The sequence below is a fragment of the Heterocephalus glaber genome, unplaced genomic scaffold, assembly GCF_053883595.1.
Source record: "Heterocephalus glaber isolate CG9 unplaced genomic scaffold, H.glaber_assembly_v1.0 deba00001555, whole genome shotgun sequence".
Taxonomy (NCBI): Eukaryota; Metazoa; Chordata; class Mammalia; order Rodentia; family Bathyergidae; genus Heterocephalus; species Heterocephalus glaber.
Window position 1 is genome coordinate 14,807,319 of NW_028258346.1, and position 27,844 is coordinate 14,835,162.

The following is a 27,844-nucleotide window of genomic DNA, read 5'->3' on the forward strand; positions in this document are numbered from 1 at the left end:
TTAACAGATTATAACACAACTTTTATTAGAAAAGTTATACATAACATAGCATCAACTATTTTCAAGAACAATATTAAACCTGATAAGCAACAAAACCAGACTAACAAAATGTGTAACGAGAAACTAATGACCTTTCTGTAATCAAACATTCAATTATCTACAATGTCTTTTTACAAAGGGGGGAGGACCATGGTTTACAGGCACATCATATTGAAAATAAAACTGTAATAGCAATTTTATACAATTAGACCAGTCTCAAAATCTGAATCGTTAAAACAGTAATTATGAGTTCTCAAATTTAAAACATTTCACATAATTTTAAATTACTGGGTATACACTGAAGTCTGAGTTTCAAAAGTGATTTTTTTCCCCACAAAAGTGCCAACACTTTAGCCAGAACTTTCAGTGTAATTTTGCCCTAAAAAGTTAAGACGTTATGATAATCACTGACAGTCACATAATTTCTGGTGCTATCTGGTCTGTTAATAATAAAGCCTTTATTTGGATGTGTTTATCTTCATTTAAATTACAGGAAACCAGATATAGGATTTCAGTTGCAAAGTTATTAAAATAAAGTTCCAAACACAGGAGTGTGCAGCATTGGAAAAGAGATCAGTACTAACATTTATAATAAATATCAGAGAAGCCATTAGTTTTTACAGCACTATCTGCTTAAGGTTAAGCCAGCTTGATGTGTCATGTCCCACCAGTCTGCCCTCTTGGTCGGCAGAAGGATTTCTATCTTCATGATCTGAAAACGCTCATTTATTGCTCCTGGAAAGTTAGGTATGTTTTTAAGTTATTCCCCTTTAACAAGTCTATTTCTGGTCATTTTGGAGCTGCACTAAAACAACAAAGGTCAGGACAGCAAAGTTCATCATACAGACGCAATGGAATGCGTTCACTTCTAAGACAGAGGGCTTCAGGCCAGGCCAGGCCAGTCCTGTCTGTGTGGCCAAGGGGCTCAGTCACAAGGGGGGGGGGGGTCACACTTTAAACCCCGCAGGGTGACTCTGGCGTCAGGCGCTGTCCCTGTGTACAGAGATGAGCCAGGCTGCTAGTGCACTGACGGGAAGACACTTTTCCTGCCAAAGACACACCAGTTCCCAGTAACACTGCCAGGCATGTTCCCAGACAGGTTACCTTTTGACGCAGTAACAGAGAACTAAAAATCCCGACTTTCGACAGTTATCCAACGTCGTTACATGCACCAATATTGCACACATCTGTTCTGAACTGGTAAAAATAAGCTTCCGGGTCCTCGGGGTGCTGTTTTCTCCATCGCAACACAAACACAACCCATACAAGCAATTTCCCTTAAAGGTGAAATCCACGAATTAAAAACACTTGAAAAAATGAAAGAAAAGGCAGCGGTTTTGTACAGACAAAAATCTAAATTTTCTCAAAGGGTTTCTCTGGTGCCCGACGCACGGGGCAAGCTGTACGCGCTAGTGAGGAACACTAGCTCTCGCCTCCAGCTCCTCAAATGATGTGGAACCTCGGGCCAGGGGTGGCGATGATGTCACTGTAGGGTTCTTCCTGCGTCAGCTCGATAGCCTGCTGCTTTTTAAGAACCAAGAAGCTGTAGAACTTCGCCGCAGCCTGCTTTCTGTTTGTGTTTCGACATAACTCAAGCAAACTGATAGATTCAGCTCCAGTTTTGGCAAGAGCTCGCTGAAATAAAACCAAAAAAGAATGAATTGAAGCAATTCCCACAAGAAAGTATAAAGGGCGCCAATCTGGTGCTGGAAAAACCAGGTATTGTATGTCCTGTCAGAACTGGGACTGGACCTTTTGAATGCTGTACGAGCTACTGTCAGGTTAACCAAGAAGGCAAAGGGCCAAAGTGCATCACAGTCCGTCCAAAAGCAAAGCAAATCCAAGAGACAAGCAAAGTTGCTCCAACATGGCCACGTCAGATACAAGAGTAAAGTCTAGCACTTATACTACTAGTTTTAAAGTGAAAAAAACTAAGTGTCAAATACTTAAAACTTTGAATCAATCTAGTATTTTCGGAAACAGACAGCAACTTGCTTGGTATTTCAGATGCCGAGATGTCTATACCTGGTACACGGAGGCTCAGGGACAGGCGGCAGCTGATGCTACACAATGATTCAACAAACTCAACGAGTCACCCTTTGCTCACCCTAAAATAAGACGATGAAAACAGACAAAGGACTGCCCTGAGGTATCACCTGAGATATCACTTTCCTGAAAGGGTTTGCTTTTCAGGAAAACCATGGTAAAGTATTCTGGATGCTCTTGGCCTGACAGTCTACGTATTCAATTGGAATATTTTTAAAATGATGTAGTTTTGGAAAGTTTCATAAAGGCCTGTTTGCCTGCTGTAACACATAACTTTTGAGGGACCAATGCCAACAGGGTCTGATGAAGCCTTTTCTCTAAGATTCACTCGCGTACCTGAAGACCATGAAGCATCTGCTGAGTCCGTTTGTTCCATCTCCTTTCTTCTTGATCCTGATCACCCCCCGAAGCATCTTCTTCCTGAATGAAAATGACCCCCAAAAGCTGTTACAACTGCTTTGTTGCAAAGCAAAATAATTTGTATCACTTGAAAGCTCTCAATTAATTCAGACCGTGTAATCTAATAGAAAACTGTTCTTGCTGATGCTTACAAAAAATAAAAAAATAAATAAAGTCACACGGCGACTAGTATGGATTTTGAAGTTTGTCCTTCTTCAGTGACAAAGGAACGCGCTGTCCCGGGGACCGGCTCCCCCAGTAAAGTCCTGCACCGCTCCCTGGGTGCGTGGCCTACAGAGTAGCCAAGGGACTGTTGCGGCTCATCAAACTTTTGGTCACTGGTTCCTTTGCTAATGAACTGATGCAATGACATGAATCAACGATGGCCTTAAGCATCATGTTTATCTCAACTAGATGTATCTACTTGTGTGCAGTATGATTCTCTCAGTGCTTACATTCTGGGACAGTCTCATCCCCGACTGGTAAGCACCAAGGAGCCTGCTGATAAGCTGAGTAAACAGCAGCGGACTCTACAGTGTATTCAAAGAAATGGGCTATCACCCGCAATGGGTTCTACTTCGACCTGCTGCCGGAATGACTGTGAGCCTGGAAGTGGTATGGGGCAAGTGCTGCTCTGTTCCCCAGCTACGCCAGAACTACGAACCACATTCCAAATAGCAGGGGCCAGTAGCTTCGCACACAACAGAAAGCATGATTTTAAATACCGATTTGATACCGAGACGAGGGCACACAACAGCACTCAGGCTGGAGGAGCTGTGATGTTAAATCTGGCTTTAAAATAATGCACTATTCACATGAAAAGAAAGCACTAACCTCTGTGGCTGATGCTGTGAGAAATTAAAAGGACCCTGAATAACTAAAACGTACCCGAGGAAAGGAGACCCATTTCTATACACCTCCGCTCTTAGATGAGCCATTCTGACACTCCCACAGACTGCTTAGTCCAGTATGCCCGACCGTGGTCTCATCAAACTACAACCGAAGTCCAGACAAGTGGGAACTGTTCAGTTACTTGACTTCTGGGCCACGGACAGAGAAGACGCTAGAGTAGAGGCTGACGATGATCGCAGTGGGCACTGAGCACTGGCCACAGATACTAAACAGCCGCTATAGCAAGTCAGAAGCCAAGCAAGCACTCAGTACAAGGGCAGCTCTATGTCTTCAAAGGCACAAAGGAGCCCGTGAATGCAGCGCCGCATTAAGTCTGACGTACTTAATGATGACTCATGCCATTAAGAATTTAGATCTTATTTGAACATCTTTCACTGAGGTCTAATATCAATTAATTCAGTCCAATATTAAAAGTAAAACGTGAAGACTTTTGCTGAATTTGGAACAGGAATGTATTCATCAAGGTATCTATTTACAGCTTCCTTACCTCTTCCTCTTCATCGTCCTCTTTCTCCTTTTCTTTCTCCTTCTCCTTTTCGGGCAGAAGTTCTAACTCTGGTATGAGCTGACAGATATTTGGGGGCTCTTCTGGGGGAAGCTCCACAGGTGGTATCTCCATCTGCTCTACCTGTTGAGGCTGAAGAGCAACAGAGCAACCTAAGGTGTGCACATTAAAGGCAGCTTCTTCTAAACACATGAAGACAGGGGCTAAATTTTCTAGATGGGGGAACATGAGGGTTATGCCTCCATGTTTTCCCACAACCAAAAATACGGTTACAGTAGTTTTTTTTTTTCAACTGTAAAGTGACATTAAAGTAGCTTTCAAGAAAAAACTAACCAGTATCCTAAAACATAAGACTTTAATTTTTATATTTTTTAGGTACCAAATACTTAGTCTGTAAAATAAGAAAAACTACAAGCTGTAAAATAAAAAATAAAACTTATTTCACGAGCATTTTAGAAACAAAAAAATACAATCCATTAGCTGAGTACAGTCTACTATCATCTTATAGAATTGTCTTAAAGTTATTATAATGTATCTTTTTTTTATGTGTGTACCAGGGATCGAACTCAGGCCCTTGTGCTTGGGAGGCAGGCTGCAGAACCACTAAATCCCCAGCCCCTAATGCATCTTAAAATCAAGCTCTGACTCTCAAACTTTTATAGCAGCAAATAATGAGATAATTTTTTCTGAGCCTGCCTCCTGTGTTTCCTTCCTTTCAGGCTTAATATAAAATAGCTGAACACATATCAAAAAACAAACTCTCAATCAAAGAATTACCAGGAGGAGAGTGGCATTAGAGCCACCTACCCATTACCTGGTCCTATTCCTGAGCTCACAGACAAATGCATTACGGACAACTCCTTACCACCAGAGGGCAGAGAAATGGTCCTTGAAACTGGTAGAGTATTCTACCAGTAGCTCTCCGTGGAGGCCAAACCAAGAGCCTATGGCTACCAAGAGTCCCCTTTCCTCAAGTTTATTCCATAGATTTACAATTGGAAAGAACTTTTCTTAACCGAGCCAAATGCAATGGTAGCCCAAGTATAAATGGAGCAGCTAGATAAGATACTGCTGGACATTGTTCTGTTTCAGCTACTTGAAAATTCTACGCTGGTTACAATAAGCAGCCCTAAAACTGCCTCGTACTGGAGACACACAGGAATGGTTGCTAAAGAGTGAACCGAAACCAAGTTCAGAGCCAAGGGCTCTGCTCGCTTGGATCACTGCAGCCAGACTGCTCAAGCAGAGTGCGGTGGACGCTGCAGGGCCCCAGCACGCCCCCCCCCCCCCCCGCCACCCGGGACCGCATTCCCATCTTCAGCTGTCATTCTTCTGGACCTTCCTTGCCATTTTGTGCGTAAAGCAAGCCACTTCAGAGGGGCCCCTCCCTCAGAACCATCTTGCTACTGACCAACGCGGAGCTTACTTACAGGGATCACAGGCTCCGGGTCGACCTGTTCAGCCTTGCGCTTCACTCCCTGCGGCGGCGGCGGCGGCATGGCTGACTCATCTATGTTGGACCTGCTGGTCTCCATCACAGACTCCTGGAGGCGGCTTGGCTCCTCCAAAATGGGCTCGTCTGCAATTGACCGCGTGGAAGACTCGGGTCACACAGTCCTGTTACTTTAGGGCTCTTTACCTTTAAAAGTTGCACACTAAGACATAAGCTGAGCTGCTTCCTCGAGTGAAGACGACCAACAGTTTTAGCTCTACAAAGACGATTCACCTTGCAACAGGAGACAGCCAGGGAGAGAGCTGCACAGCGTAACAGCAGGACGAGCCTCCAGCACAGCGTCCCCAACATTTCTGGCACCAAGGACCAGGCCCGGTTTGGGGGAAGACAACTTTTCCACAGACAGGGTGTGTGCGCTAACGGATTTGGATGGGATACGCATAAGGAGCACACAACCCACATGTGTCACATGGCCCGGACATGTAGGACAGTGTAATGCACCTCCGATCTGCTGGAAAGCAGAGCTCAGAGGAGCTGTAATACACACCCAGAGGCCTGCCCGCCCACTGCTCACCTCCTGGGTGCGCCGGCTGCTTAGACGGGTCCTGGATGCCACCAGCACCCGGCCTGGGCGGGCCTGCTGAGGTCACCGTGAACCTCGCCCGGGACAAAGCCCTGTATCTGCCTCAGCTATCAGACCCAAGCCCCCCGCCACCCCCCCCCCCCGTGCCCGCAGACTGGAGCCCACCCTTCACTCCCCATTTCTTTTACTTTGGCAATGAAGTAAGTTTTAAGTCAGACATTTATTTATCCCTCCTCCCAAGAACTACCCCGACCATACAGACCGATAACGTCACGCTGCTGCTGCGGCTGTGGCTGCGGCTGGTCCTCTCTGGGGACCTCTGGGTTTTCAAATTCCTTGAGGAACTCATCCAGGTTGTCTGCCTCGCCTCCCTTCCTCCTCTTCCTGAGGTCTTCTGGTACAAGTGGTGTGAGACAGCGTGTAAAGAGCTGTTAAAGAAAAATACACTGATGTGAAAATAAACCCCACTACGTGAAAACCCCCCACTGACATTTCTACTTAACATGGTATCACGCACACTTAATTCCACCTTGGAATAATTTCAAATACAAGTTTTCAAATCATGTAGCAATTCTAGAAAAGCTGAAAATAATTTTTCATCTATCATTTCTACTCGAGATTTTCATTTCTTTGTCCAAGGCTTAACAGTCATAAACTGAAACCTCAATTGAACTGCTTTACTACCAGAACGTTTCACAAGGTGCTCTCTCTTCTCTCGCTTACTGTCCGTCCGATGGTTCACCTTACTAAGTGCGCTGAGTCGTCGTTTCTAATGGCCACGGAACAGTCCTGTGTGAGACAGAATGCCTCACACATGCCCCACTGCTCCACTCTCCTTACTATGCTGCGCTTCTCATGTTTTAACTGTTTAACAACAATGTAATCATCGTCACAGAAGGGGCTTTTCCCATACTTTGAAGTACTACTTCCTTAGGAAAAAATTCTAACAAACTAGTCCACCAGATCAAAGAATAAACTTTTTAAAGAATCTGTTTCAAAATTACGTGACAGTGCTGCTAATTAAAAGTTGCTTCTTCACAGCCTCGCTGCTAGGAGTTCTTCAGAAAGAGGTTGCAGTGAAGTCAGTAGGCTCGCTCGGGCCTGGCACACGTCCCCCTGCGCAGCACCTTCCTCACTGCTCACTCACCGGGTGGCTCTGACCCTCAATGTGAAACACCCTGGATCCAGTGCAGACAGAAAACAGGCTATGCGGGACAGAAATTCTCAGGAAGCCAGAGCCTGGCGCTGTGGAGCAGCAGAACTGCCTCATGTTTCACGCAGGCAGTGTCTGGTGAGTGAAGACTCGAAGCCCAGTGCACATCGAGGTAATGTTACAGAGAAAAGTTTCTTAGAGGAAGGTAAAAGAGGACTATTACTACGAATGTCGGTGGCATAAAATTTTTCACCTTCAGTAGTCTGTTATTCCACAGAGGCTGAGCAGGTAAAGAGAACAGTTTCTCTACTCCTCCTGTCTCTTTCCACATCATCAACTTCTTGGTGGGAGGTGCCAGGTCCAACGTGGTGACAATATCAGAGTAGTCACTAAGCTGGGCTCTAATAGTCTTGCTGTCCAACTCTTTGACACTGTCAACTATCAGTTTCCTCTTCCTCTTGGCTTTTGTTTCTTTGACTAGAATAAAAAAAAATAAGGTCACTTCTCTGGGAGGCAGCAGCAAACGAAGTTCCACTGGACCTAGGCTTACTGTTCACCCGGCTGACAAGCACTGCACAGAACACAGGCTGGCACGCACCTGGTCTCCCACACAAGTGTGCTGAATGGGGGGAGGTGCATTTTAGCTCGTGAGGTTTATGCTGCAGGGGACATATCATACCTGAGTCAGAGGTGGGCCTGAGTACTGGGTTCTGATACTTACTAGCTGTGTGACTATGAAAAGCTAACCTCACCTTACTTGAGCCTTCATTTTAACAATCTGAAATAGGGTCAAGCACATATAGGAGGTCATAAAAACTCAGCATATGGATGGCTGTAAATACTATTACATTCAACGGGCAAGTCATGGCTCCTATGTGGCAGACAGGTAACCTGCTTCATAAAGTAAAATAAGCCTGAGTCCAATCCCAGACCTGAAACTCCCTCCTCTCCACTTTTTCTAGTTGTTTCTAATCCTTACAACCTTGCAAAGCGGACAGCACTATGCTGATTTTTTTTGAGAAGCTCATGGGATTAAATAAATTGCTCAGGATCCTATTCTGTCAGATGCTTAGTAAGTTTTTATATAAAAAACATGCATGAAGTTTAAAAAAATGAGGTTAAAAAGGTGCAGCAGTTGACGATCTCCCACCTTGGCGTCCTCTCCCTGCTTCTCTGGAGTGCAAGCTCTCGCAACCTCGACCCTGCTGTCTCTGCAAGCCGCCAGCAGTTTGTCCCACATTCTGAGTTCTATACTGCAAATTGCTTTTTACTTACAGGCAGCCCATCCATTAAATATGTTTTGTAATGTTTAATAAGCACTAAAAGAAAAATTACTTAGCTTAGAATCTTTGATACTTAGTTATTTTTTTCTGAAAGACTATTTTTAGATTTTCCAGATTGCAGCCCAAATTTACAGAATTTACAAGTATTAAATGATAACTGAATAGTCGAACTTATTGTGAAAACCTGTAATGCTTTCTTATCGTTACACGTGAGCTGCAAATATCTTGGGAAGCTCAAAATGCTAAGTAACACACTGACAGAGCTTGTTCTATCCTTTCACAGCAACCTGGAGATACTCTACAAATCATTCCAGTTCTATGTAGACAGAATAAAGATTCTATAATAGATGTCTGTAATGAAGGAGAAAGCAGCTTAGTTATCTCTAATGAGAGCAACAGATCAGTGGGCAGCCGAAAACCAGAACCAGAACCTTGTGTTCTACAGAATGTATAATCTAAAGGTCAGCTTACCAGTTATATCAATAGGTTCCAAAGCAAATGCTTCTTCCTCATTCGGAACAAGTGTTGTTTGATCAGTCATAGTTGGCATTGGCTCAACGGGATCCACTGAATCAGGACTATCAGGTCCACCCACTACAAAAACAAACACAGACACAACAGGCTTAGGTATACGATGTATATCCTACAAATGGAAAAAGAAACCCCTCTCTGAAACCCAAAGAAATCCCACTGGTACTAAGAAAAAATGTTTCTATGAATGAGGTAGCTCCTCCAATGCTGAACTCAAATGCACAAAAAAGGGAGGGCACAGGGTTAAAGAGAGATTCAGAAGCAGTAAGCACCACATGCACTGCACTTGAGGGTATTTATAGGTCTCTGAAAGGCAGAACCTCTGCCCGGAGCCTGCTCTCTGAGGTATCTTTCCGGATGCCCTAAGTCATCCCAACCACTGGAGGTCAAGTGCTCACTTGACACATTGTCATCCTCATCCATGTCCTCGTGTGCAGGCTGTTCCGGCAGCATCACGCCGGCCTCGGACAGCGCAGGGGGGTCGTCAAAGATGCCGCCATCATTGTTACTAATGAGCTTGTCGTCTGGAATAGAAGAGGCCATTAACATCTGAGAGGGAAATACCAAAAGAGTAGCAATTATGTTAAAAGTAGATTTAATTTAAACCTGTATTCAATTTGGATCTGTTTCTGATCAAGGTAGTTTATATAAGTTTTATGTGACAGTATGTGGAAAATTATGGCATTCATCACATATTTTCTAGTTCATGTATCTAAAAATATATTAATACAGATAACAAACAGCAGCTTAAAAAAAGTAAGAGCATCTTCATAAAAATTAGGTTTGCTTTTAACACTTTCAGGTTAGTTTTATAGAAAACTGAGCTTACTGATTGCAGTTCACAATATGTACCTAGACAGGTGCTCAAGACAAACAATTAGCAAAAGAACATCCACAACTGAATAAAGAATTCACATCCGACATCTGGAGACCTACCTAATATTCCACCATCATTTCCCTCTCCGAAGTTATCATCCTTATATTGGTCTTCGTACTCTAAATGGTTGATTTTCTCATTCAGATTGCTGGTGCTCTGTTCAGGTTCCAGGAGGAGGTTAGATGCACTAGTGCTGACTAACATGTCATCATCCTCAAAAGCACTGCCTTCTCTCATGATCTCACGATCATCCATTCCAAAGTCACCTGAACAAATTACAGGAAGCCATCAGTTGAGAAAGGTGAGAAATACCACTGTTAAAAAAAAAAAAAAGACAACAGCTAATGCTGTATTACAATGATGTCCCATTTGCTTATTTATCTTTTTAAACTTTGCAACTCTGGGGCATGCCCAACAAAATCAGACTTTGATCTAAATGTAGGTTATCCTAAAGATGTTAGGTAAACATAAATATGCAATGTTTGGTTACATTAATATTCATTGGTTTTAACTTTGTCACAATGTGTTTTCGTCAGAAAAGATACTATCAGTTTTGAACATCCAAGGCTTGGAACAGTGGCTATGCAAATACAAGTAATCATTCCAAATGCTTAGTTTAAAAGTAAACATTATTTTAATGCTGACTTTTCATACAGATCAAAGTATAGGTTCTACCACTGTGTATGGGAAGCAGAGACAAAAAAATCAACTCATTTGGTCCATTAAAGGAAATGACGCTATATTGATAGCAAGGCAAATTCTTTTCTTGAAAAAACAAATTAAATTTTAAAGTCCTTCTGTCATAAGAATGTAATATGTAAGTATAAAAATGTAAAAAGGGAAGGGAGGAGGGGGTGAAGGGCGCACAGGTAATGGGGAAAAAATAAGAACCAAGATACATCATGTACAGGTATAAGCACCCAATGATAAATAAACGTATTGTACACCTAAAATGTACCAACAAAAGAATTTAAAAAAATGTAAAAGCTGCTAGCGGCGACACATAATTATATGGTAACTAATGGCTCGCAGTTCGCTTCTCTCACCAAAGTCATTTTCCTGCAGGATGCTGATGTTCCCAACCTCTTCTCTCATGGTTATCTCTTCCACTCTACTCTGGTTCAGGCTGAACTGCTGGGCTACATCGATGTCACTGTAAATGCAGTTCAAACACATTTGAGTTTCAAGTCCAAACTAGAATGTATTTATGAAGGGAAAAATACCCTAATTCTTTCTATACTTACAACCCAGTTTTAGAAGCTTCATATTTAAATTTCAAAACTTTCCAAGAATAATTTGGAAGTTATTGTGTACTTATAATGTGAAAACCATAAAGAATCAGCAACAAAATGTGCTGAAATCACTAACAGAGTAGAGTACGGTATGAACTGTAGAGGGAACAGAAATGAGGAAAGTCTGGGTTTCCATTAGGACCTGGCAGTTCACAGGCTGAGTGAACTCTGAAGCTGCCCGATTTCTCTGAGACCCAGATTCGCTACCTATGAACAAATACAGTAATCACCTATTATACAGTTTAAAGAATATTAAATAAAAATATGCAATGTTAAACAGCAATCTAGAACATAAATTCTTCAAAACAAACGATCAAGTTTGCTTGGGATATAAATGGCAAAGAATCGCGAGATACAGCACTCGTGGATGGGGCATAGCTACTCAATGCAGTCTGTACGCTTTGTGCAGTCCCAAAATGAAGGGAAAATAAATGCAGAGATAGATAAGATGAGACAGAGAGAGAGAGAGAGAGAGAGAACAAAAATGTCCACATGCCAACTACAACTAGGGACATTTAAATGCTGACGGAATATCACACTAAGAAATTACTGGTATTTCTAACGTGTGATATTATTATGGGTTTGTTTTAAAAAATCTCTTAACTCGGTAGAGACAATAGTGAATTACTGCAGATGAAATGATCAGTTAATTTAAAATAATTTAGAGAGGGTGGGAGGTAAGCTGGAAAAACACAGATAAAATTAAACTGGCACTGCTGAGCATGATGGCACAGTTCTGTAATCCCAGGACTCAGGAGGCTGAGGCAAGAGGATTGCTGAGAGTTTGAGGCTAGCCTGGGCTACATAGTGAGTTCAAGACTGGCCTGAACCACGTAACAAGACTCTGTCTCAAAAGAAACCCAACCAACCAACCAAACACCCGTGCCCCACAAAACCAAATAAAAAACAAAACAAAAAATCTGGAAGTATATTGATAAATAAACTAATACTTGAGGTTTATAATAATCTCTTTGCTTTTAGCTACATTTAAAAACTGTCATAAAATAATTTAAAGTAAAATGATGGGTATAAGGAGAGAAAAAAAGTAAAACAACTAGTGTCCAATACTAACGCAAAATAGGCAAACAGGTGAAACATTTATTCTAAAGTCACAGATCATCTCCAAAATCAGAGTGGGGCTGGGTCCAGAGACTTCTTGGCTGTCAACTGTGCTGCAGGCCATGTAGAGTTCCCCATGGGACAGCAGCTGGACTCTAAGGGCTGAGGAAGAGGGAAATAACACACCGCAGGGCTGCCGTAACAGCATCTGTATGTACGACTTTCTTCTCTGAAGTGTGTGTCCTGACAGCGAAATTTTCCTGCTCTTCACAAAAAGTTATATTTATTAAAAACAAACAAAAAAAATAGGCTCTAAGTACAGCCTGGCCAAAAAGACTGCTAGCAGGTAACTGTAACACACACCTCTGAAAAAATATAAAAAATAATCGAATTCTCATAATCTTAGCTGTTACAAATTGACATCCAATTTTCTTATAGAAGAAAAACTTTCTAGATTATATGTTTTACCCCAAATAAAAGCATAATATGCATTTCAGCTAGAGTTACCTCAATATAAAAACTGTGTACTTGGAAATCAGTAATAGGCTGTGTACACCAAGCTGGGTGGGGGAGGGAGGGAGCAAGAGAGGGGAGAGGGAGAGGGAGAGGGAGAGGGAGACAGGCACTGAGAAGACGTACTCTAAGTCTGGCAGTGGCTGATCAAAGTCATGAAATTCTTCAGGTAATGTGATGGCATTATAGGCTGCTTCTCGATTTTCCTCAGGCAGGTCAACAACACCTGGAAAAGAAATGTTTTGCTCAAAGAAGGCCTGATGGTCACAGATTTCTCTAGGGATGAGATGGTAAAATGGGAATAATTTCCCAAGGTTGTATTCTAGGCCAAGTGATAACACAACACATGCAAAGCACCTTGGAACAAGAAGTACATGTTTTTCTATTATAAGCCACACCACCTACTTCAAATAAAAAAGCCCAAACACTAATTATGCATTAAGCTGATAAATCTTTAAAAGGATTTATCAACAAATAAGTATCAGTAACGGTTTTCTAATTAAACACAAAATTTTTTGAGGGGAAAAGGAATGACCTGCAAACAAGCTGGTTATTTTGGGGAGAGCAGGGACTCAATTTTAGCTACAAGGAAAAATCTTCATGATAAAAATTTAAAATAAAATAACAGGGGTATAAGTAGAGAGGGAAAAAGAAAAGGATATATATTTCAAGCTAACCATAATACATATCCATTACTTTAAAAGACAAAAACAAAAATCATGTTACTTAAAGAAAATGCATTTAGGGGCCATATGTTAGAAATCATTCAAATGTCAGACTTTGCCTAAATATTTTACTTTTAAATAAAATCTTAGATCTCACACATTTTACTGTTCGTGTACTAAAACTGAAGTACTAGAATATAACTTCAATAGAAACTATTGTATGAGGAATCTCATACATTTAGATTTTACATAAAATTTCGTCAATCCTTAAAAATTAACATAACAATACGTGAATTCAGATAAACATCCCAATATATTAAAAGTGAATTTGATTTTAAAAGTGCATTAAAATTATTTAGGAAAAATTAAAATCTTAAAACTGTCTTTTGATCTATAAGTAGATGTCTACATCTCAACCTCTGATGACTCACTTCTATATAAGTTTCTGGAAAGAAAAAGGTAAAAAACTGTTATTCCACAGGTAAGAGAGATTTAAGCAGGCTTCCCTAGAACTCCTGCCTCTCCAAGTGTCTTGTTCCATCTCTGAAGGGTTCCTTGCACTGTTAAGGAAATAAAACAATATTCTGAGAGGTCGGGGATTTAGCTCAATGGTTCAGTCCCCTGCCTCGCAAGTGCAAGGTCCCGAGTTCGATCCCCAGTACCAAACAAAACAAAACAAAACAAGACAAAACCAAAAAAGCAGTATTTCTGAGCTGGACTATGTTTTTAACAGTTTTCTAATAAAATGTGCCAAACACCAAAAACAAAAAATTTTTAAAAGCAAAGAAAAAAATACAATACCTGGCCGAAAGGCCATCTTTATCTTAATGAATGCTTCATTACAGTCTGCGAGAAGGTACTTGGCTTTCCGGTGATAGATTCGCACTACCCCCAGTAAGAGATGTCCTGAGGTTCGCAGAGCCATCTTCACCTAGAAATAAAACATTAATAATTTTACAGTTTTAGAGGAACTACATCTCAAAGCTTGCATTTCTGTGCTATTTTATATGGAGTTTTTAACTTCCTTTTTATACCTTTTATCATTTATTTTCCTTACCTCACAATCACCCATATTTTTTGACCTATAAATTCCCTAAGTATTCCCCTCTCAAAACAGACTGGATGGTAGTAATTCGGGAATTAATAGCCACAAAGGTAGCTATGAAACAGGAACTAAAATCACTCCACAGTGTGGAGACCTGATGGGAACCAGGCCCTGCTCCCTGCTGACTATCCTCAACTCTGGTGTTCTTTCAGAAGCAAACGCCCCTACCCTGGAAGGAAGAGGGTCTCATTCTTCTCTGCTAATGCTATTGAGCAGGCATGTAGTACACGTCAATCAACTGAGAAATAAGGGTAAAGTACGCCAGTGACTTTCTGAGAAAGAATGTTTTCCTCACCCCTTTCCTGCTTTGCAAGGGCAGTGTCCGAGATGCTTACGGTCATCCTGTAACCGTGATACTGGAAGTCCGGACAATCAGCCCACAAACTGGAACCCTGAGCTGGGAACCAACTACCCTAGATCTTCCTGTTTCCAATCTTCCCAGCAACAATGCTGCTCAAACCTCTTTTCATTATGTTTCTATTACTTGACTGAAAAAAAACAGTAATGCAAAGGATAGCAACATCCATCTTTTTTCATTAGAAAAAACACAACTTACTGTTTTGTTTTTTTTTTAAATTTCAAGAAAGATCTTGATCAATGCTAACGTGTATAGTGTGAGAACAATGTTCAGAAAAGGAGATAAGTAAGCACTCAATCTAAAGAGCAGTATTCAAAATCCCTCAAGCTATAAGGAAAGTTTATGGAGAGATAAGACATTATGAGCTCAAACTTCCCAAGATAGTTTTCCAAATCAAGCCATAAAACTCACCAAATCCTAAGGCAACAAAATTGTTAATCATCTGCTTAAAATGTGCACTGATTAATACATTACTCTTAATACGTGTACTCCACGGCACACCAACAACCCTAATTACAAGTCTTAAACTGGGTACTTATGGTCATTTCTTGAAAATCACAGCATAAATTATAGTTTACTGCTATAAATTTTCAGGTATCTAAAACTGTAACTCATCTGTGATTAAACCTAGGACAGGAAGGTGATAAACCTGACAAAAACTAACTTCCAAGCAAAATATGGCTCCGACTGGAAAAGCAGAATCTACTCCTCTCTTGTCTCATCACTGACTGAAGTGTCACCGAAGGAAGGAGGACAGTTCTGCCTGTCCCTGTCGTTACCTTGTCTAGAATTAGCAACTTCCAAAAAGTGATGTGTGGACAAAAGCTTTCTCTGGACCAGCCTGGCTCAGAGAAGGCAGAATGAGGTGTGGTGTCAGTGCGTGCAGGCCGAGGAGCACAAGCGGAGGCAGTGACTCTAAGAAAGACCAGGGCTACCCCGGGGAAGTGCTGCAAGGGTGTGACGGAGGCTCTTCCGAAGGTCAACAGGGCAGGGAGGCCATGCAAGCTTTAGGGGCACCCAAGCCACAAGTCTGACACTTGCTCCAGACCCTAAACCAACATTTCCTCAGGAGAACCACACTGCAAAGCAAACATTAGAAACATCCACGGCAGCGGACTCTGTGGAAATATCCTTACATCCTATTGCGATAAAAAGATCAATCAAACAAAAACCCACTTAGAAATGTTTTAAAGGGCCAGGGATTTAGCTCATGGTTCCGCCGCCTGCCTTGCAGGTGGCAAGGTCCAGAGTTTGATCCTTGGTACCAAAAAAAAAAAAAGAAATGTTCTAAAAACTGTAAAGGGAGTTATTTATTCACTCTTGCACACATACTGTCTTTTACATTATTCCTGAACTGAGTGCTCTGTGGTTGTTTGTGCCGCCCTTATGTACAAGATCAGCTCACATCACCTGGAGCATTGTGCACATGCACACAAGGAAAATGGCAGCCTTTCGAGACAAGTCACTCCCAATGATTTGCTAAAGGATGCTAAGAATTAGCTACACACATCAACCCCCAGTGCAATTTCTCCCCTCGCTATTTACTGAGCTCAAGGAGCATAACCTATTAAAGCAACACCACATTCTCATACAAATGACCAGTAGTGCCAAATGCCAGTCTCACCAGAGAGCAAGTTATTAATGCAGAAAAGGAATCTTAAAAAGAAGAGTGCCACTTAGCTTACCAATTATATTTCTAAACATCCATCTTAAGGAAAGACTGTAGGATGGAACCAGAAGTGTTTACTAAATGGTTATTTTCAGAAGAGGCAACCTGTAGTCCCTCCATTACATAAATCTTTAATAATATTTTTACATACCTTGTAGGCTTTTCCGTGTGTATGTTTTATGTACGTGTATTTTGTCATGTGTACACATACGTAAACATTTTCACATGTATATTTACATAAAACTGCATTATGTTGATTTGTTGTTAAGACCGCATTCAAGAAAAGTTCTGTCCACAGCTCTAGCATCAGCATCGAAAAAGACTTTTTTAGAGCAGTATTAGGTTCCTGGCAAAACTGAGAGGTGGACACTTGGCATACACTGCCCGCCTCCACACATGCAGACCTTCCCTGCTGTCTATACCCTCATCACAGTGGCACATTTACCATAAGACAAATTTATACTGCCATTATTATTACCCAAAGTCCAGTTCACATTACGATTCACTCTTGGTTTTGTACATCCTGTTAGTTTGCACTAATATCAAATATATAACGATTTGCATAAACCACAGTAAAAGGCAGAATAGCTACTGCCCTAAAAGAAAACTTCTGTGCTCTTTCTATTCACACGTCCTTCTCTCCCTAGCCCTTCATCTTTTTACTATCTCCACAGTTTTGTCTTCTCCGAGTGTCCCACAGCTGGAATGATACCATACAAAGGCTTTTCAGATTGGCTGACTTAGTAATATACAATACCTTTTGGAATCAGTCTCTACTACATCCCCTGCCTTATTCTTTTGAGATTCTTTGATTTTTCCAACAATAAAGAATCTTTAATACCTTATGCCAACACTGTCTAAAGTGGCAAATCTAAGACAGTATTTCCCAATGCTGGTCCCCACAGCTGTGAGCTGGAGCATTTTCACTACAGGACAGGTGGTACATGCATGTGTAGAGCTTTACCGGTACAGGAAAAGCATTTAAAATACAGACAGGAATATATGTAAGGTCTTTTCCTTTCAGATTAGCCCTGTATACATTTTTCATGTCAACATGTTTGTTTTCAATAAAATGCTACATTATAATAGTAGATGACAATTACATCTCATGTGCTTTAAAGTTTTTTTTCTTGGCAAAGCAAAAATTCTATACTGCCTTACAGTCATACTATTTGTGAAATACATGTGTAGAAACCACTGCTTCAAAACATTCTTACAAGTCAACAAGGGCTCCTCAAGGCTTCCACCCCCGCAGTGGAATTCAGAAGTAATTCAGTAAGGGAGCGAGAATGTGGCAGGAGAGGCCTCCTTGGAAGGGCACCGAGCACCACATCCTGTGGCAGGCGGGCAGTACAGGGAGGCTGCGAGCCTGAGGGGAAGCAAGTGGTGTGAACAGACTTGCTAGGCAGATGAAGACAGCTAGATCTGGACCTGAAACCTAATGAATCTCCCACTTCCAATATATATAGTTTGTAAATTCCTCAATCAGGAACACTTACACTTAAGTGTAAAAACTCCTAGAAGGTTAATTATAAAATATTTGGATAATGTTATACATTGTTTACTTGCCATTAAAACAGGCAAATGAAAAATAGCTGCACACTTACAGAATTTTTAAAGAAAATATCAAACTGTGACATATCAAAACCTACCTAAAGGTGATAAAGACAAAATAATAAAAGAAAACTGGAAAACCCACAGATTTTCCTTGCCTCCACTATATATCAACAGATGACTACCTATAAGAGTTGTTCTGTAAGTTCTATTTCACGTATGAGTAAACAAAGTAGGTAACATTACCAACACCAAACCAAACGTACCTTTGGTGAGATGATACTCTCCACGCTGCTCTCTAAGTTACATTCAAACACATGGGCTTTGGTTAGCTTCTTATCCCAATGGGCCGCCAGCCAAATTTTGGCCAGGGGCCCTCTTTTACTGAGGACAAAATGTGCGTAGAACATTGTTCTTGTTGACTACAAAACAAGAGGAAACCTGAGGAGAGAAAGAGTTAACATAAGTACTATATGAGAACTGAAGCATTATTAAGACATTTTAGAAATCTGAAAACACAAGTTTCTTACTTTAAATAGAACAAATATAAAAGACTCAAAGATATTTGCATTATATAAAACATCCTAGTGTTTTAATTTTGAGGGAAAGAAAAAGATCCCAAAATTCCAAAAGCTAAAGGGAAAAGGGACAGAAGTTTCAAATTACTTTAATGACCTCTTACCTTAAAATTGGTCAAGAGAAAACTTACTCTTTTTGAAGTTTCATTAAGCATTAATTCCATTTCTATCCTGATTACTGGGGGCGGAAGAGTCTCCCTACTGACTAAACACTAGAGAAGATGCCTTTCCCAGCAAGAGAAAATGTCTATGAGGAAAGATACTCGGGCACAGCTATCAGTGTGGAAATCCCCTTTTAGAATTCCATTAAAAACTGAGGTTCATAGCTATATGCTTTGTACAGTAATTGTTACTTTGTAACAAGATCATGGTAAGCAATCCTTAGTGCATCAAGTGCAGCTGAGTGGGTGTGTTTGTCCCATTTTACAGGTGGGTATGTAGTTTAAAAAAACCGAGGCTCAAAACTATCATGTATATTGTTTTCTTAATCCAAGCCCTTGAAAAGCAGGTGTCTACACAGACCTACCAGCATGTTACTGATAATTATTTTTCTTTCAACAAGCTAGTGTATTTATAATGACATGCAGCCTGAAAACTTCAATCTGACAGAGTAAATTATTAGTGCAAATTGATGTTTTCTTTATATTAACTTGCCTTCTTCAAAGAAAAACTTCTTGCCAAATGAATTTCTATCTTTTTTTAATATGTCCATAACTATAATATTAATTCTCGCTTTTGTAGAAATAAAGCACACCTGTAATACACAAAAAACCCTTGAAATTTAACTACTCAATTTTGAAATAATTATAGCGACAGGTAGGTGTGGAAACAGTGGAGAAGTCCCTTGCCCGCATTCGCCCCACTGGTGACATGGTGCACAGCCACCAGAGTGTGATCCCTAAGCACTGGCTTGGGTCCCTGTGCACGCTAACTCCACACCACTGTACCGCTAGTGTAGATCCGTGTGATGTCCACTTAGATGAGACACAGATAAAAGCGCCACACCCAGCCCCTGCTCCCCACTGTTCCTAAGCCTTGGCAACCTACACTGTTGTCTACATGTCTCATTTTGGGAATATGGAATCATATACTACGTGACTTTTGGGTCTCAGCAAAATATTTGAGCTCCATTCATCTTGTTGTATTTATCCAACAACAGTATGGTCCTTCTTACTGCTGAGCAGCATTTTGTGCATGAAAAATATACCACAATTTGCCATCCACCTACTAAAGGCTATTTGGTTGTTTAGTTTTGGTCTACTACCACTAAAGCTGTTAAAAATATTATACACAGACTTATGGTGAACATTTAGTTTCTCTAAGGCAGATGTCCTGACCTATAACTGCTACGTAATATGGTTAAGTGTGTATTTAGCTTTCATGAAACTTTAACAAGACTACCAAAATCTTAGTGAGATTTCACAACTACAGAAAAGATTATTCTAAAATTTGTATGGACTGGCAAAGGAGCTAGAAAAGTTATTGTAAAGATGAAAAATAAAACGGGAAAAATTAGCCCACCTATTTCAAGATTTAGATAGCTACAACAGTCAACACCGTGGTACGGGTAGGAAGAGACACACTGGTCAATGGGACAAAACAGAACCCAGGCAGAGACCATGCACAAGCAATTCAAAGGAAGAATGACAGATTCCTCAGCCAATGGTGCAGGAGTGGCTCATCCATGGGCAAAACAAGAGCATACACAAACCACCACCACCACTGCCATGAAACCCAAACAGAAACGTGACCGCAATCTCTCCGGTTATATAAAATGTGATTCTGCTTCCATCGCCTGCCTCGAAAGCACAAGGTCCTGAGGAGTTTGATCCCCTGTACCCCCCACCCCAAAGTGATTCAAATGAGAACAGACTCCACTGTGAAACTGTAAAACTTTTAGAGAAACATCTTTGGTGCTTAAATCTTGGTCAAGAATATTTTATACACAACACCATAAACACTATACAGAAAAGTACTCACTAAACTGGCTTTCATCAAACGAATAACTTGTTCTACAAAAAAATCCCAAGACAATGAAGACAAGGAATAGACTAGGAAAAGATAGTCACAGACTGTATTATCTGATTAAAACTTGGATCTAGATTATGTCAAGAACTTTCAAGACTCAAGAATTTAAAATATCCAATTTGATATTAAATAGTCAAAATCTCCAGGTTAATAGTAAAAAATTATTTGAAAATAAATTTTGGGGTAATAAAGGTTAATCAGAACCCTATAAATATGGAAGTTACCATACAGTTTAAGATGTAGCAAAAATACATGCTTAATATTTCTGAACTATGTTAATTTTCTGCTGTATTTCAACTTACCACAACAATGTTAAGAATGCATCTTTACGGTGCTAATTGGTCGTGGAAATAATCTGGTAATGGACTACATAGGATGTTTATAATGAAGCCATATGTTTATCTGGATTTAAAATTTTTAAACAATCATTTACTATGTCATTCTGTTTTACCTTGAAGAACTGTGGACTTATTTCAGTTATACAAGTCAGTAAGATCTTATTTATAGCAAGAAATATTCCATTGAAATGTTGTGCTGTAATGTGGGACAATATAAATGCTTTTTATGGTTTCTATCAATGTAAAATAAATATAATTCTGACTTCAAAAAAAAATAAGTAAAATATCCAATTTGAAAACAAGCAAGAGAAATGAAGAGGACATATCTATGGCAAATAAGCACTACCACTAAACCACTAAGAAAATGCAAACTTACTAAAATATAAATTTAGCTTAAAGGGTTACCACCACACACTACAGAAGCTAGAATAAACAAGCAGCAACATCAAATGCTCAAGAGGACACAGAAAAGTGGAATCTAGTCTTACACTGCTGGTGGGTATGTAAGATCTCTTTTATATTAGTTTTTTTAAAAAACCCACAATAATTCTATAATTCTCATATTTTGACATGAAGGAGAACTGTACATTTTAAAGGGAATTTGCTTATTGTATTTTCATTACAAATGTGTCCATCCTTTCCAGCGATGTAGAGAAAGTATTTCAGTTAAACATACCAAGGAAGAGGGTGGGTGAGGTGGATAAGTAGTGCAGTCAGGTGTGCCTTACTTCCCACTTCCCATCACTTGCTGACAAAGGGGTCTGAAATTCGCATTTTTCTGAACGAATGCTCCCAGGAAAGCATTAATGTCATAATTGGAAAATTTTTTTCCAAAGGACGAGGGGCTAGGTGGAAAGGGTTCATCAAGTGGCTAACAGTGTAACCTTCCTTCCAAATCTCAGTTCAGAACTAAGGCATACTAAACTAGGGAATGTGCTCCTCGTAATCAGAGAGACTCCTATGCTCAAATCAGTGCTTCCACCTCATCTTAAAAAGCCCATGAAAGTCAAACTTAAGCTGCGCCTACAGGGTTATTAACAAAACCTAGAGAATTTTATGTAAGTCCAATATGGAAGTCTGTTCTTAGAAACATAAGACACTGTCATACATTAAAGATCCAAGTTTCTCTATGGAAGTAACACAGTTCCAAATAAACATAAAACTTCTAAAATACTGTTTGCCACATGACAATTAATAAGTATGTGCTTAATGAGTAAGTACATGGGATACACACCAAGCGATCTCATAACTGACATATGTAAAAAATTCTAGAGGTTTTAAAAACTAAAATTTCTGGCACTTTTCAACAGGTGTCAGCAGCTTATAGCCAACACTTTAGCTGCTGGTCAGAGCATTATTCCTAAAATATCCCAGCTATGCAGAGGCAGAGATTCCTAAACAGATGCCTTGTTGGCAGGGACTGGGGGGAATGAGGAGTAGGGAAAGCAGAATTGTGCTAAAATCAATCTGGGAAATAATCAGCCAGAGGAAATCTCCCTGATCATTAAAGAAAGCCAAAGGCGCAGCAGTGGATCAACTATTGGCTTATATCTAAATAAAGAGAAAAAGTAATCATTATTGCCCTTTTACACCAATTTTTTTCTTGGTAATACTGAATTCTATCAATCCTTAAAAGAAAGCTGGTTAATCTCTGTAAGTTTAAAAGATTCTAAATTTTGGTAATCCTTGACAAAAACATTAGTAGAAAACCTACATTTGATACCAAAGCAGACCTTAGCAATTCCACGATTTTGGAATCAATTTTTTTTTTTAAAGCAGCAAGCAATGTTTTTTTGTTGATTCTAAAAAAAAAAAAATTAAATGTGATGTGAGAGACTAACATTTTAGGACACATTCAGTAAAGCAAAGGAAAAAATAAAACCCCAAATAAAAGCAATTTCTTTGATTAGTTTGAAGAACCGAGGCCAAACTGGAGCTGAAGTTTCCTCAGTGCGTATACAGCTCACTGATGTATTAGAACAGCAGCTGTGTAAACCAGTTCAGCCTCTATGAGGGACAACACGGCAAGATCTTAAAGTCTCACACACATACTTTCTGGACAGAGCTGCACTTCCATTAATCAGTGTGCAAGATATTCTTGGAGGATATATATGCCGCGGCCCCCCGCCAAGAGAACTTACTAAGCACAGCATGTGTGTCATGTATCCGACTGTCCTGTGTGGTAAATACTGGCCCATTTTACAGCAGGAAAAAATAGGACAAAGATGAGTATGAGGTACATGTCGCTGGTACTTAATTCAAGTGAGTGTGAATTTCAGAGTCTACCCAAACATCTACACAGCCCCAACACTAGAAAAACCTATCTGATCATCAAGAAGTGATTTGAAAGTTAGTATACCCCGGGCCGGGGATTTAGCTCAGTGGTGCAAGGACTCAAGTTCGATTCCTGGTACCAAAAAAAAAAAGAAAATTAGTATACCCAAACAAGGGAATGCAACAACCTTAAATAATGATATAAAATCTGTACTAATATGAAAAATCTCAGGGTAGGCTTAGAATAGTGCATGGGGGGTGGTGGGTGAGCTCTTATTGTCCCTAAATATGTACAGCCTGAGTTCAATAAATTCAGGTTTCACATCCTCAGATTCAACCAACTGTAAATGGGAAAAAAAGGTTTTTTTAAGGGGGCAGTACTGGGAACTGAACCTAGGACTTTCCCAATGAGCTACACATCCCCCGCTCACTTAAAAATATTTTTGAGACAAGCTCTCATTGTTACTATGTTGCCCAAGCTGGGCATGAACTTGTGATCCTCCTGCCTCGGCCTCCCAGACTGCTGGGTGACAGGCATGAGTCACTATGCCAGGCTGAACAATGGCAGACGTTTCTCCCTGTCGTCATTCCCTAATACAGCATGACAACATTTACAAAGGATTTACATTGTATTAAGTATTCTAAGCAATACAGAGAAGATGAAGTATACCGGAACACACATGTCGGTTGTATGTAAAGACTATACCATTTCCTACAAGACTTGAGTGCCCACAGACTTTGGTACCCTTGGGGCTGGGGGTACCCTGGAAGCAATCCTGCGGGATACCAAGGGACTGCGAGCCTCTTAATTTTTATTAAATACATGTCTATCTCAAAGACACTGCAGGTTTGATTCCAGACCACTACAATAAAGCGAGTCACACGAATTTTCTGGATTCCCAGTACTTAGAAAAGTCACGTTTGCAGAACGCTGTAGCCTATAAAGTATGCAATATCATATGTTTAAGAAAACAATGTATATACTTTAAAATATACTTTGGCGCTAAAAACTGCTAATGATAATCTGAGGATTGGGAAAATGGTGCCTATAGACTTACTCATCACAGGGTTATCACAAACCTTCAACAGGTGACCACCCCTCCCTCAGCATCTGTGCAGCTTGTTAAAATGATGTGTGGCTGTACTTTATGATCCATGGTTGGTGGACTCCACCTATGTGGAACCCGCTGATATGAAGGGCCAACACTACCATAAGCATTCCACATTGTGCGGCAGATAGAAAATGGTGACAGCATTACACTACCTCTGGAAAGTGGACCTGCAGGCAAAGTGAGGCCTATCCTCCCTCTGTACTGTTTGGTCAGTTTTTTTTTTTTTTTTTTAACTTGGGCACATACATGTATCATCTATTCAAAGTCGAAACTACCACATTGGTAGTCAAGACACAATATGGCTTTGCAACTAACTAACAAGTTAAGCTACTTAACCTCTATGTAGTTCACTTCCTCCCATAAAAACATGAAGGATGGTCCTTGGTAATTTACCAACTTTAGACAACATCAGTACCTAATCCAGGGAAGAATGCAGCTGTCCCTTTTGGGGACTGCTGGATGAAGGAAAGGAAAGAAGCCATTTCCAGCTCTGCGTGTAAGACCAAGGTTTTTTGTTTTGTTTTTTAATAATCAAACACTCTTAAATTCAAATTCAGCTCGCTCCATACTTGTTTTGTAATGGTCCATGGTTATTTAACATCTGAGTCTTAGCTTTCTCACCTATAAAGTGGGGATATCCACAAAAAGGGTTATGAAAATTAACAGGACACCCAACACAGTGCCACAGTAGATGCAGACAGTAACTTTGAAAAACATTTTGCAGCAAAATGTTAACTAGCCAGCATGATCATTCCCAATAACATGACAACAGAACAAGAATTTGAAAGTTTCCTCAATTATCAACGCGTAAGATTTCTTAGGATCTGTATGTTATGCTAGAAAAGAATTCATAAGAGTTCTCAACTTGAAGAATAACCATATACTACCCTAAGACTTTATTCTACAGTGTATTAACATATTGCCTTTATAAACACAAAAAGGTAAGTTGTACTCTACCAAGTAACTGACTTGTGTACAAAAAGTTCTATGTCCATTGGTTATGTACCGCTGTCACTTCAACTATACAAGTAATTTAATCACTGGAAAAGGCAAGCGTCCTCATTAATGCCTTTCCTCCACAATCAGTTGCATCCAACACTAAACAAAGGTATTCAATGATTCTACAACTTAGGAAACTTCAGCCAGTCTCCACAATTTTGCAGGCTCACATAGCTCACTGGCGTTTATTCTGATTTTAAAAAACAAACAAACCTACAGGGATTTTTTTTTTCCTGAAAAGCAGCAATTACTCTACACAGTGCATACAGAATCAATACGAACTAGCGCTCGTACGGAGAATCCGTAACTCAAGCCTCTCCCAGAAACCCTTCCCAACAGCAACGCGCTCTGCAACACTCACGACGGCCGACAGCTCCGGGGCCAAAGCAGCCCCAGCGAGCGCTTCCTTCTTTCCACCGCGAAGGCGGTGGCCGGCGCTGGCAGCACCCGGGGCGTCAGGCGCAGGACCGGGCCCGCCGAGGGTTCCGCGCCCAGGAGGAAGGCTGCCGCAGCACCACAGCGCAGGCACCACACGGGACGTCCCCGATCGTTTTGAAAAGTTCAGACAAAAAGTTGACGGGGAGCTATCTGCTCTCCTGGGAGCAGACGCTGGCTCGCGTCTCCACGCCTCGGTCCGCTTCTCAGCGCTGCACCCGCGAGCTTACCGGACGCCTCGCAAAGCGGGGAGAGCGCGACCCCGCCGCCCGCCCAGGCCCCTCGGCCGTCCTGCCCCGCGGGGTCGCCCACCAGGCCCCCGGTCCGCTCCTCCGCCGACCCCGGCCCCGCGGTCCCCGGCCCGAGCCCGCCGTTCCCCGCGGTCCCCGGCGAGGGCTGCCTGGGCGGGCGACCCCGGGGTCGGCGGGCCGCCCCGCCTCGTCCTCCGGCCCCGGCCCGACCCCGCGCGGCGCGGACGGGACGCTGGCGGAGGGCGGCCAAGCGCTTACCTGGCGCTCCGCTCCGCGGGGAGCAGGGCCGCTGGGTGGCCCGGGGAGGGGAAAAGGGTCGGGGGAGGGGGCGGGGAGAGGGGGGCGCCCTGGAGAGGTGGAACTTCGGAGCCGCTCCCGCCGCCGCCACGGCCGCCGCCTCCTTTCCGATTCACTCAAACAAACAAGATGGCGGCCGTTACACCGCGGCTCTTCCTGCCGCCCAAATCCTCGGTTCAAATCGGCAGGATGTTTACGGTCAAAACGGTCCCTGTGCGCCTGCGCAGCCAACCTGCGCCGCAGAAGGAGCGACGCACGCGCAATGACCATTTCCTTTCCGTTGGAACCCGCCCCCTGGCTGGGAAGTCGCGAAGTGCGCAGGCGCAGAGGCGATTCTTGGGCGAGAGGGTCTTGGAGAGTTGCGGACCTGGCAAACAGCGCACGCGCAGTACTTCCCAGTACGGTGTCGGGGTCAAACTGAATTTTGCGCTTATTCCAGAGAGCTGTCGTAGCGCAGTTTTGTGTGCGACTAACAAAAAAATTCATGTAACGGAGTTTATAGCGACAAAGGATACACAGAAACCTTATGCATTCAACCTGTGCTTATAGGGTCTTCTGTCTCCCATAGGACATGCTAGCAAGGCCCTAGGATTTGATACTAAGCACAAGGGAGGTAATCCCTGCTCTCCCGCAGTTTGGGGATCATTTGGGGAGGAGTCGTAAGACTTTTTACAAGTGTTTATTTGTACCATGAAGAGCGGGTATGGATGGAGAAATCATCGCACTGCCTGGTTTCTGAGTGTAGACTCAATTCACACAGCTGCCAACCCTTGGCCCGCCTTCCCATGCGGGGATTTTCTAGGCTTTCTGCACACACTGCAACCCCAGTCCCCGAAGTATTCCGGGTTGGGTTCTTTTGAACAGATGAATGTTCTGTTCTTGCTCAACATCCCATCCTGTCAACAGAACCATTGGCCTCCTTGTACTGAAACGTCAAGTTTCTTATTGCAGGAGTTAACTGCGGACTGTCTCCTCCTTCCTGGAAATACTTAGCCAGTGATTGTACTTGTAATTGTCTGCTTTCGGAATTGTGAATTTGTTGAACTGGACCTATGACCGGGTGGGTTTGAATGAGAGATTCAGTCTTCCTTTATTTGAAAACGATCTGCTTTCCTCTTCTTAATACTCAGCTGGTAATTTGTATGATTTGAGATAATCACCGAGAAACTGCATTTTACCACTTAGCGTGTCTGTAGAAACAACTGGGTTCTGTCTTCTATTATTATTTCACAACACACACTATTTTCTAGACTTGTTCCTCTGAACTCGCAAACTTAGAACACAGTTCTTTATGACATTAAAAAATAGTAAATAGAAGGGGATAGATGAAGAGGTGAATAAGGCAAAAGGAGAGTTTCAGGAGTAATTTAATGTTAGGAATGGGTGGATATTAAAAATGTGGCACCAGAATTTAAAAAAAATGATTTCAGTTCAGAACATTCAGAGTCTAAAGTACTTGTTTTACGAGGTTTCTAAAGTTGACGAAAAGTTCAGAAAGAGTAAGTAGCCTCTTTAAGGTTTTGGATTAATTGAAAA

The 27,844-nt window shown here is 41.5% G+C and overlaps 1 protein-coding gene across 1 annotated transcript; it reads right to left on the reverse strand.

Annotated features, from left to right (window-relative positions):
* Rad21 (RAD21 cohesin complex component) lies at window positions 1–26,486 on the reverse strand. The gene is made up of 14 exons (XM_004850200.4): window positions 26,270–26,486; window positions 18,263–18,437; window positions 14,112–14,241; window positions 12,772–12,871; window positions 10,828–10,934; window positions 9,841–10,047; window positions 9,303–9,428; window positions 8,845–8,967; window positions 7,344–7,567; window positions 6,200–6,365; window positions 5,332–5,480; window positions 3,884–4,033; window positions 2,422–2,505; window positions 1–1,674 (listed from the first exon to the last, which is right to left on the reverse strand). Exons 2-14 carry the CDS (start codon window positions 18,404–18,406, stop codon window positions 1,483–1,485), a joined length of 1,902 nt encoding a protein of 633 aa, XP_004850257.1. The 5' UTR covers window positions 18,407–18,437; window positions 26,270–26,486; the 3' UTR covers window positions 1–1,482.
* Between the last annotated feature and the right edge of the window lie 1,358 nt (window positions 26,487–27,844).

Excerpts from the sequence above, each read along its gene's own strand:
- Rad21 (XM_004850200.4), bottom strand. The coding sequence starts at position 18,406 with ATGTTCTACGCACATTTTGTCCTCAGTAAAAGAGGGCCCCTGGCCAAA. Across the intron at positions 12,872-14,111 it reads AAAGATGGCCTTTCGGCCAG|GTGTTGTTGACCTGCCTGAG; the intron begins GTATTGTATTTT and ends TTTCTTTTCCAG. Across the intron at positions 10,048-10,827 it reads CCTGCAGGAAAATGACTTTG|GTGACTTTGGAATGGATGAT; the intron begins GTGAGAGAAGCG and ends TAATTTGTTCAG.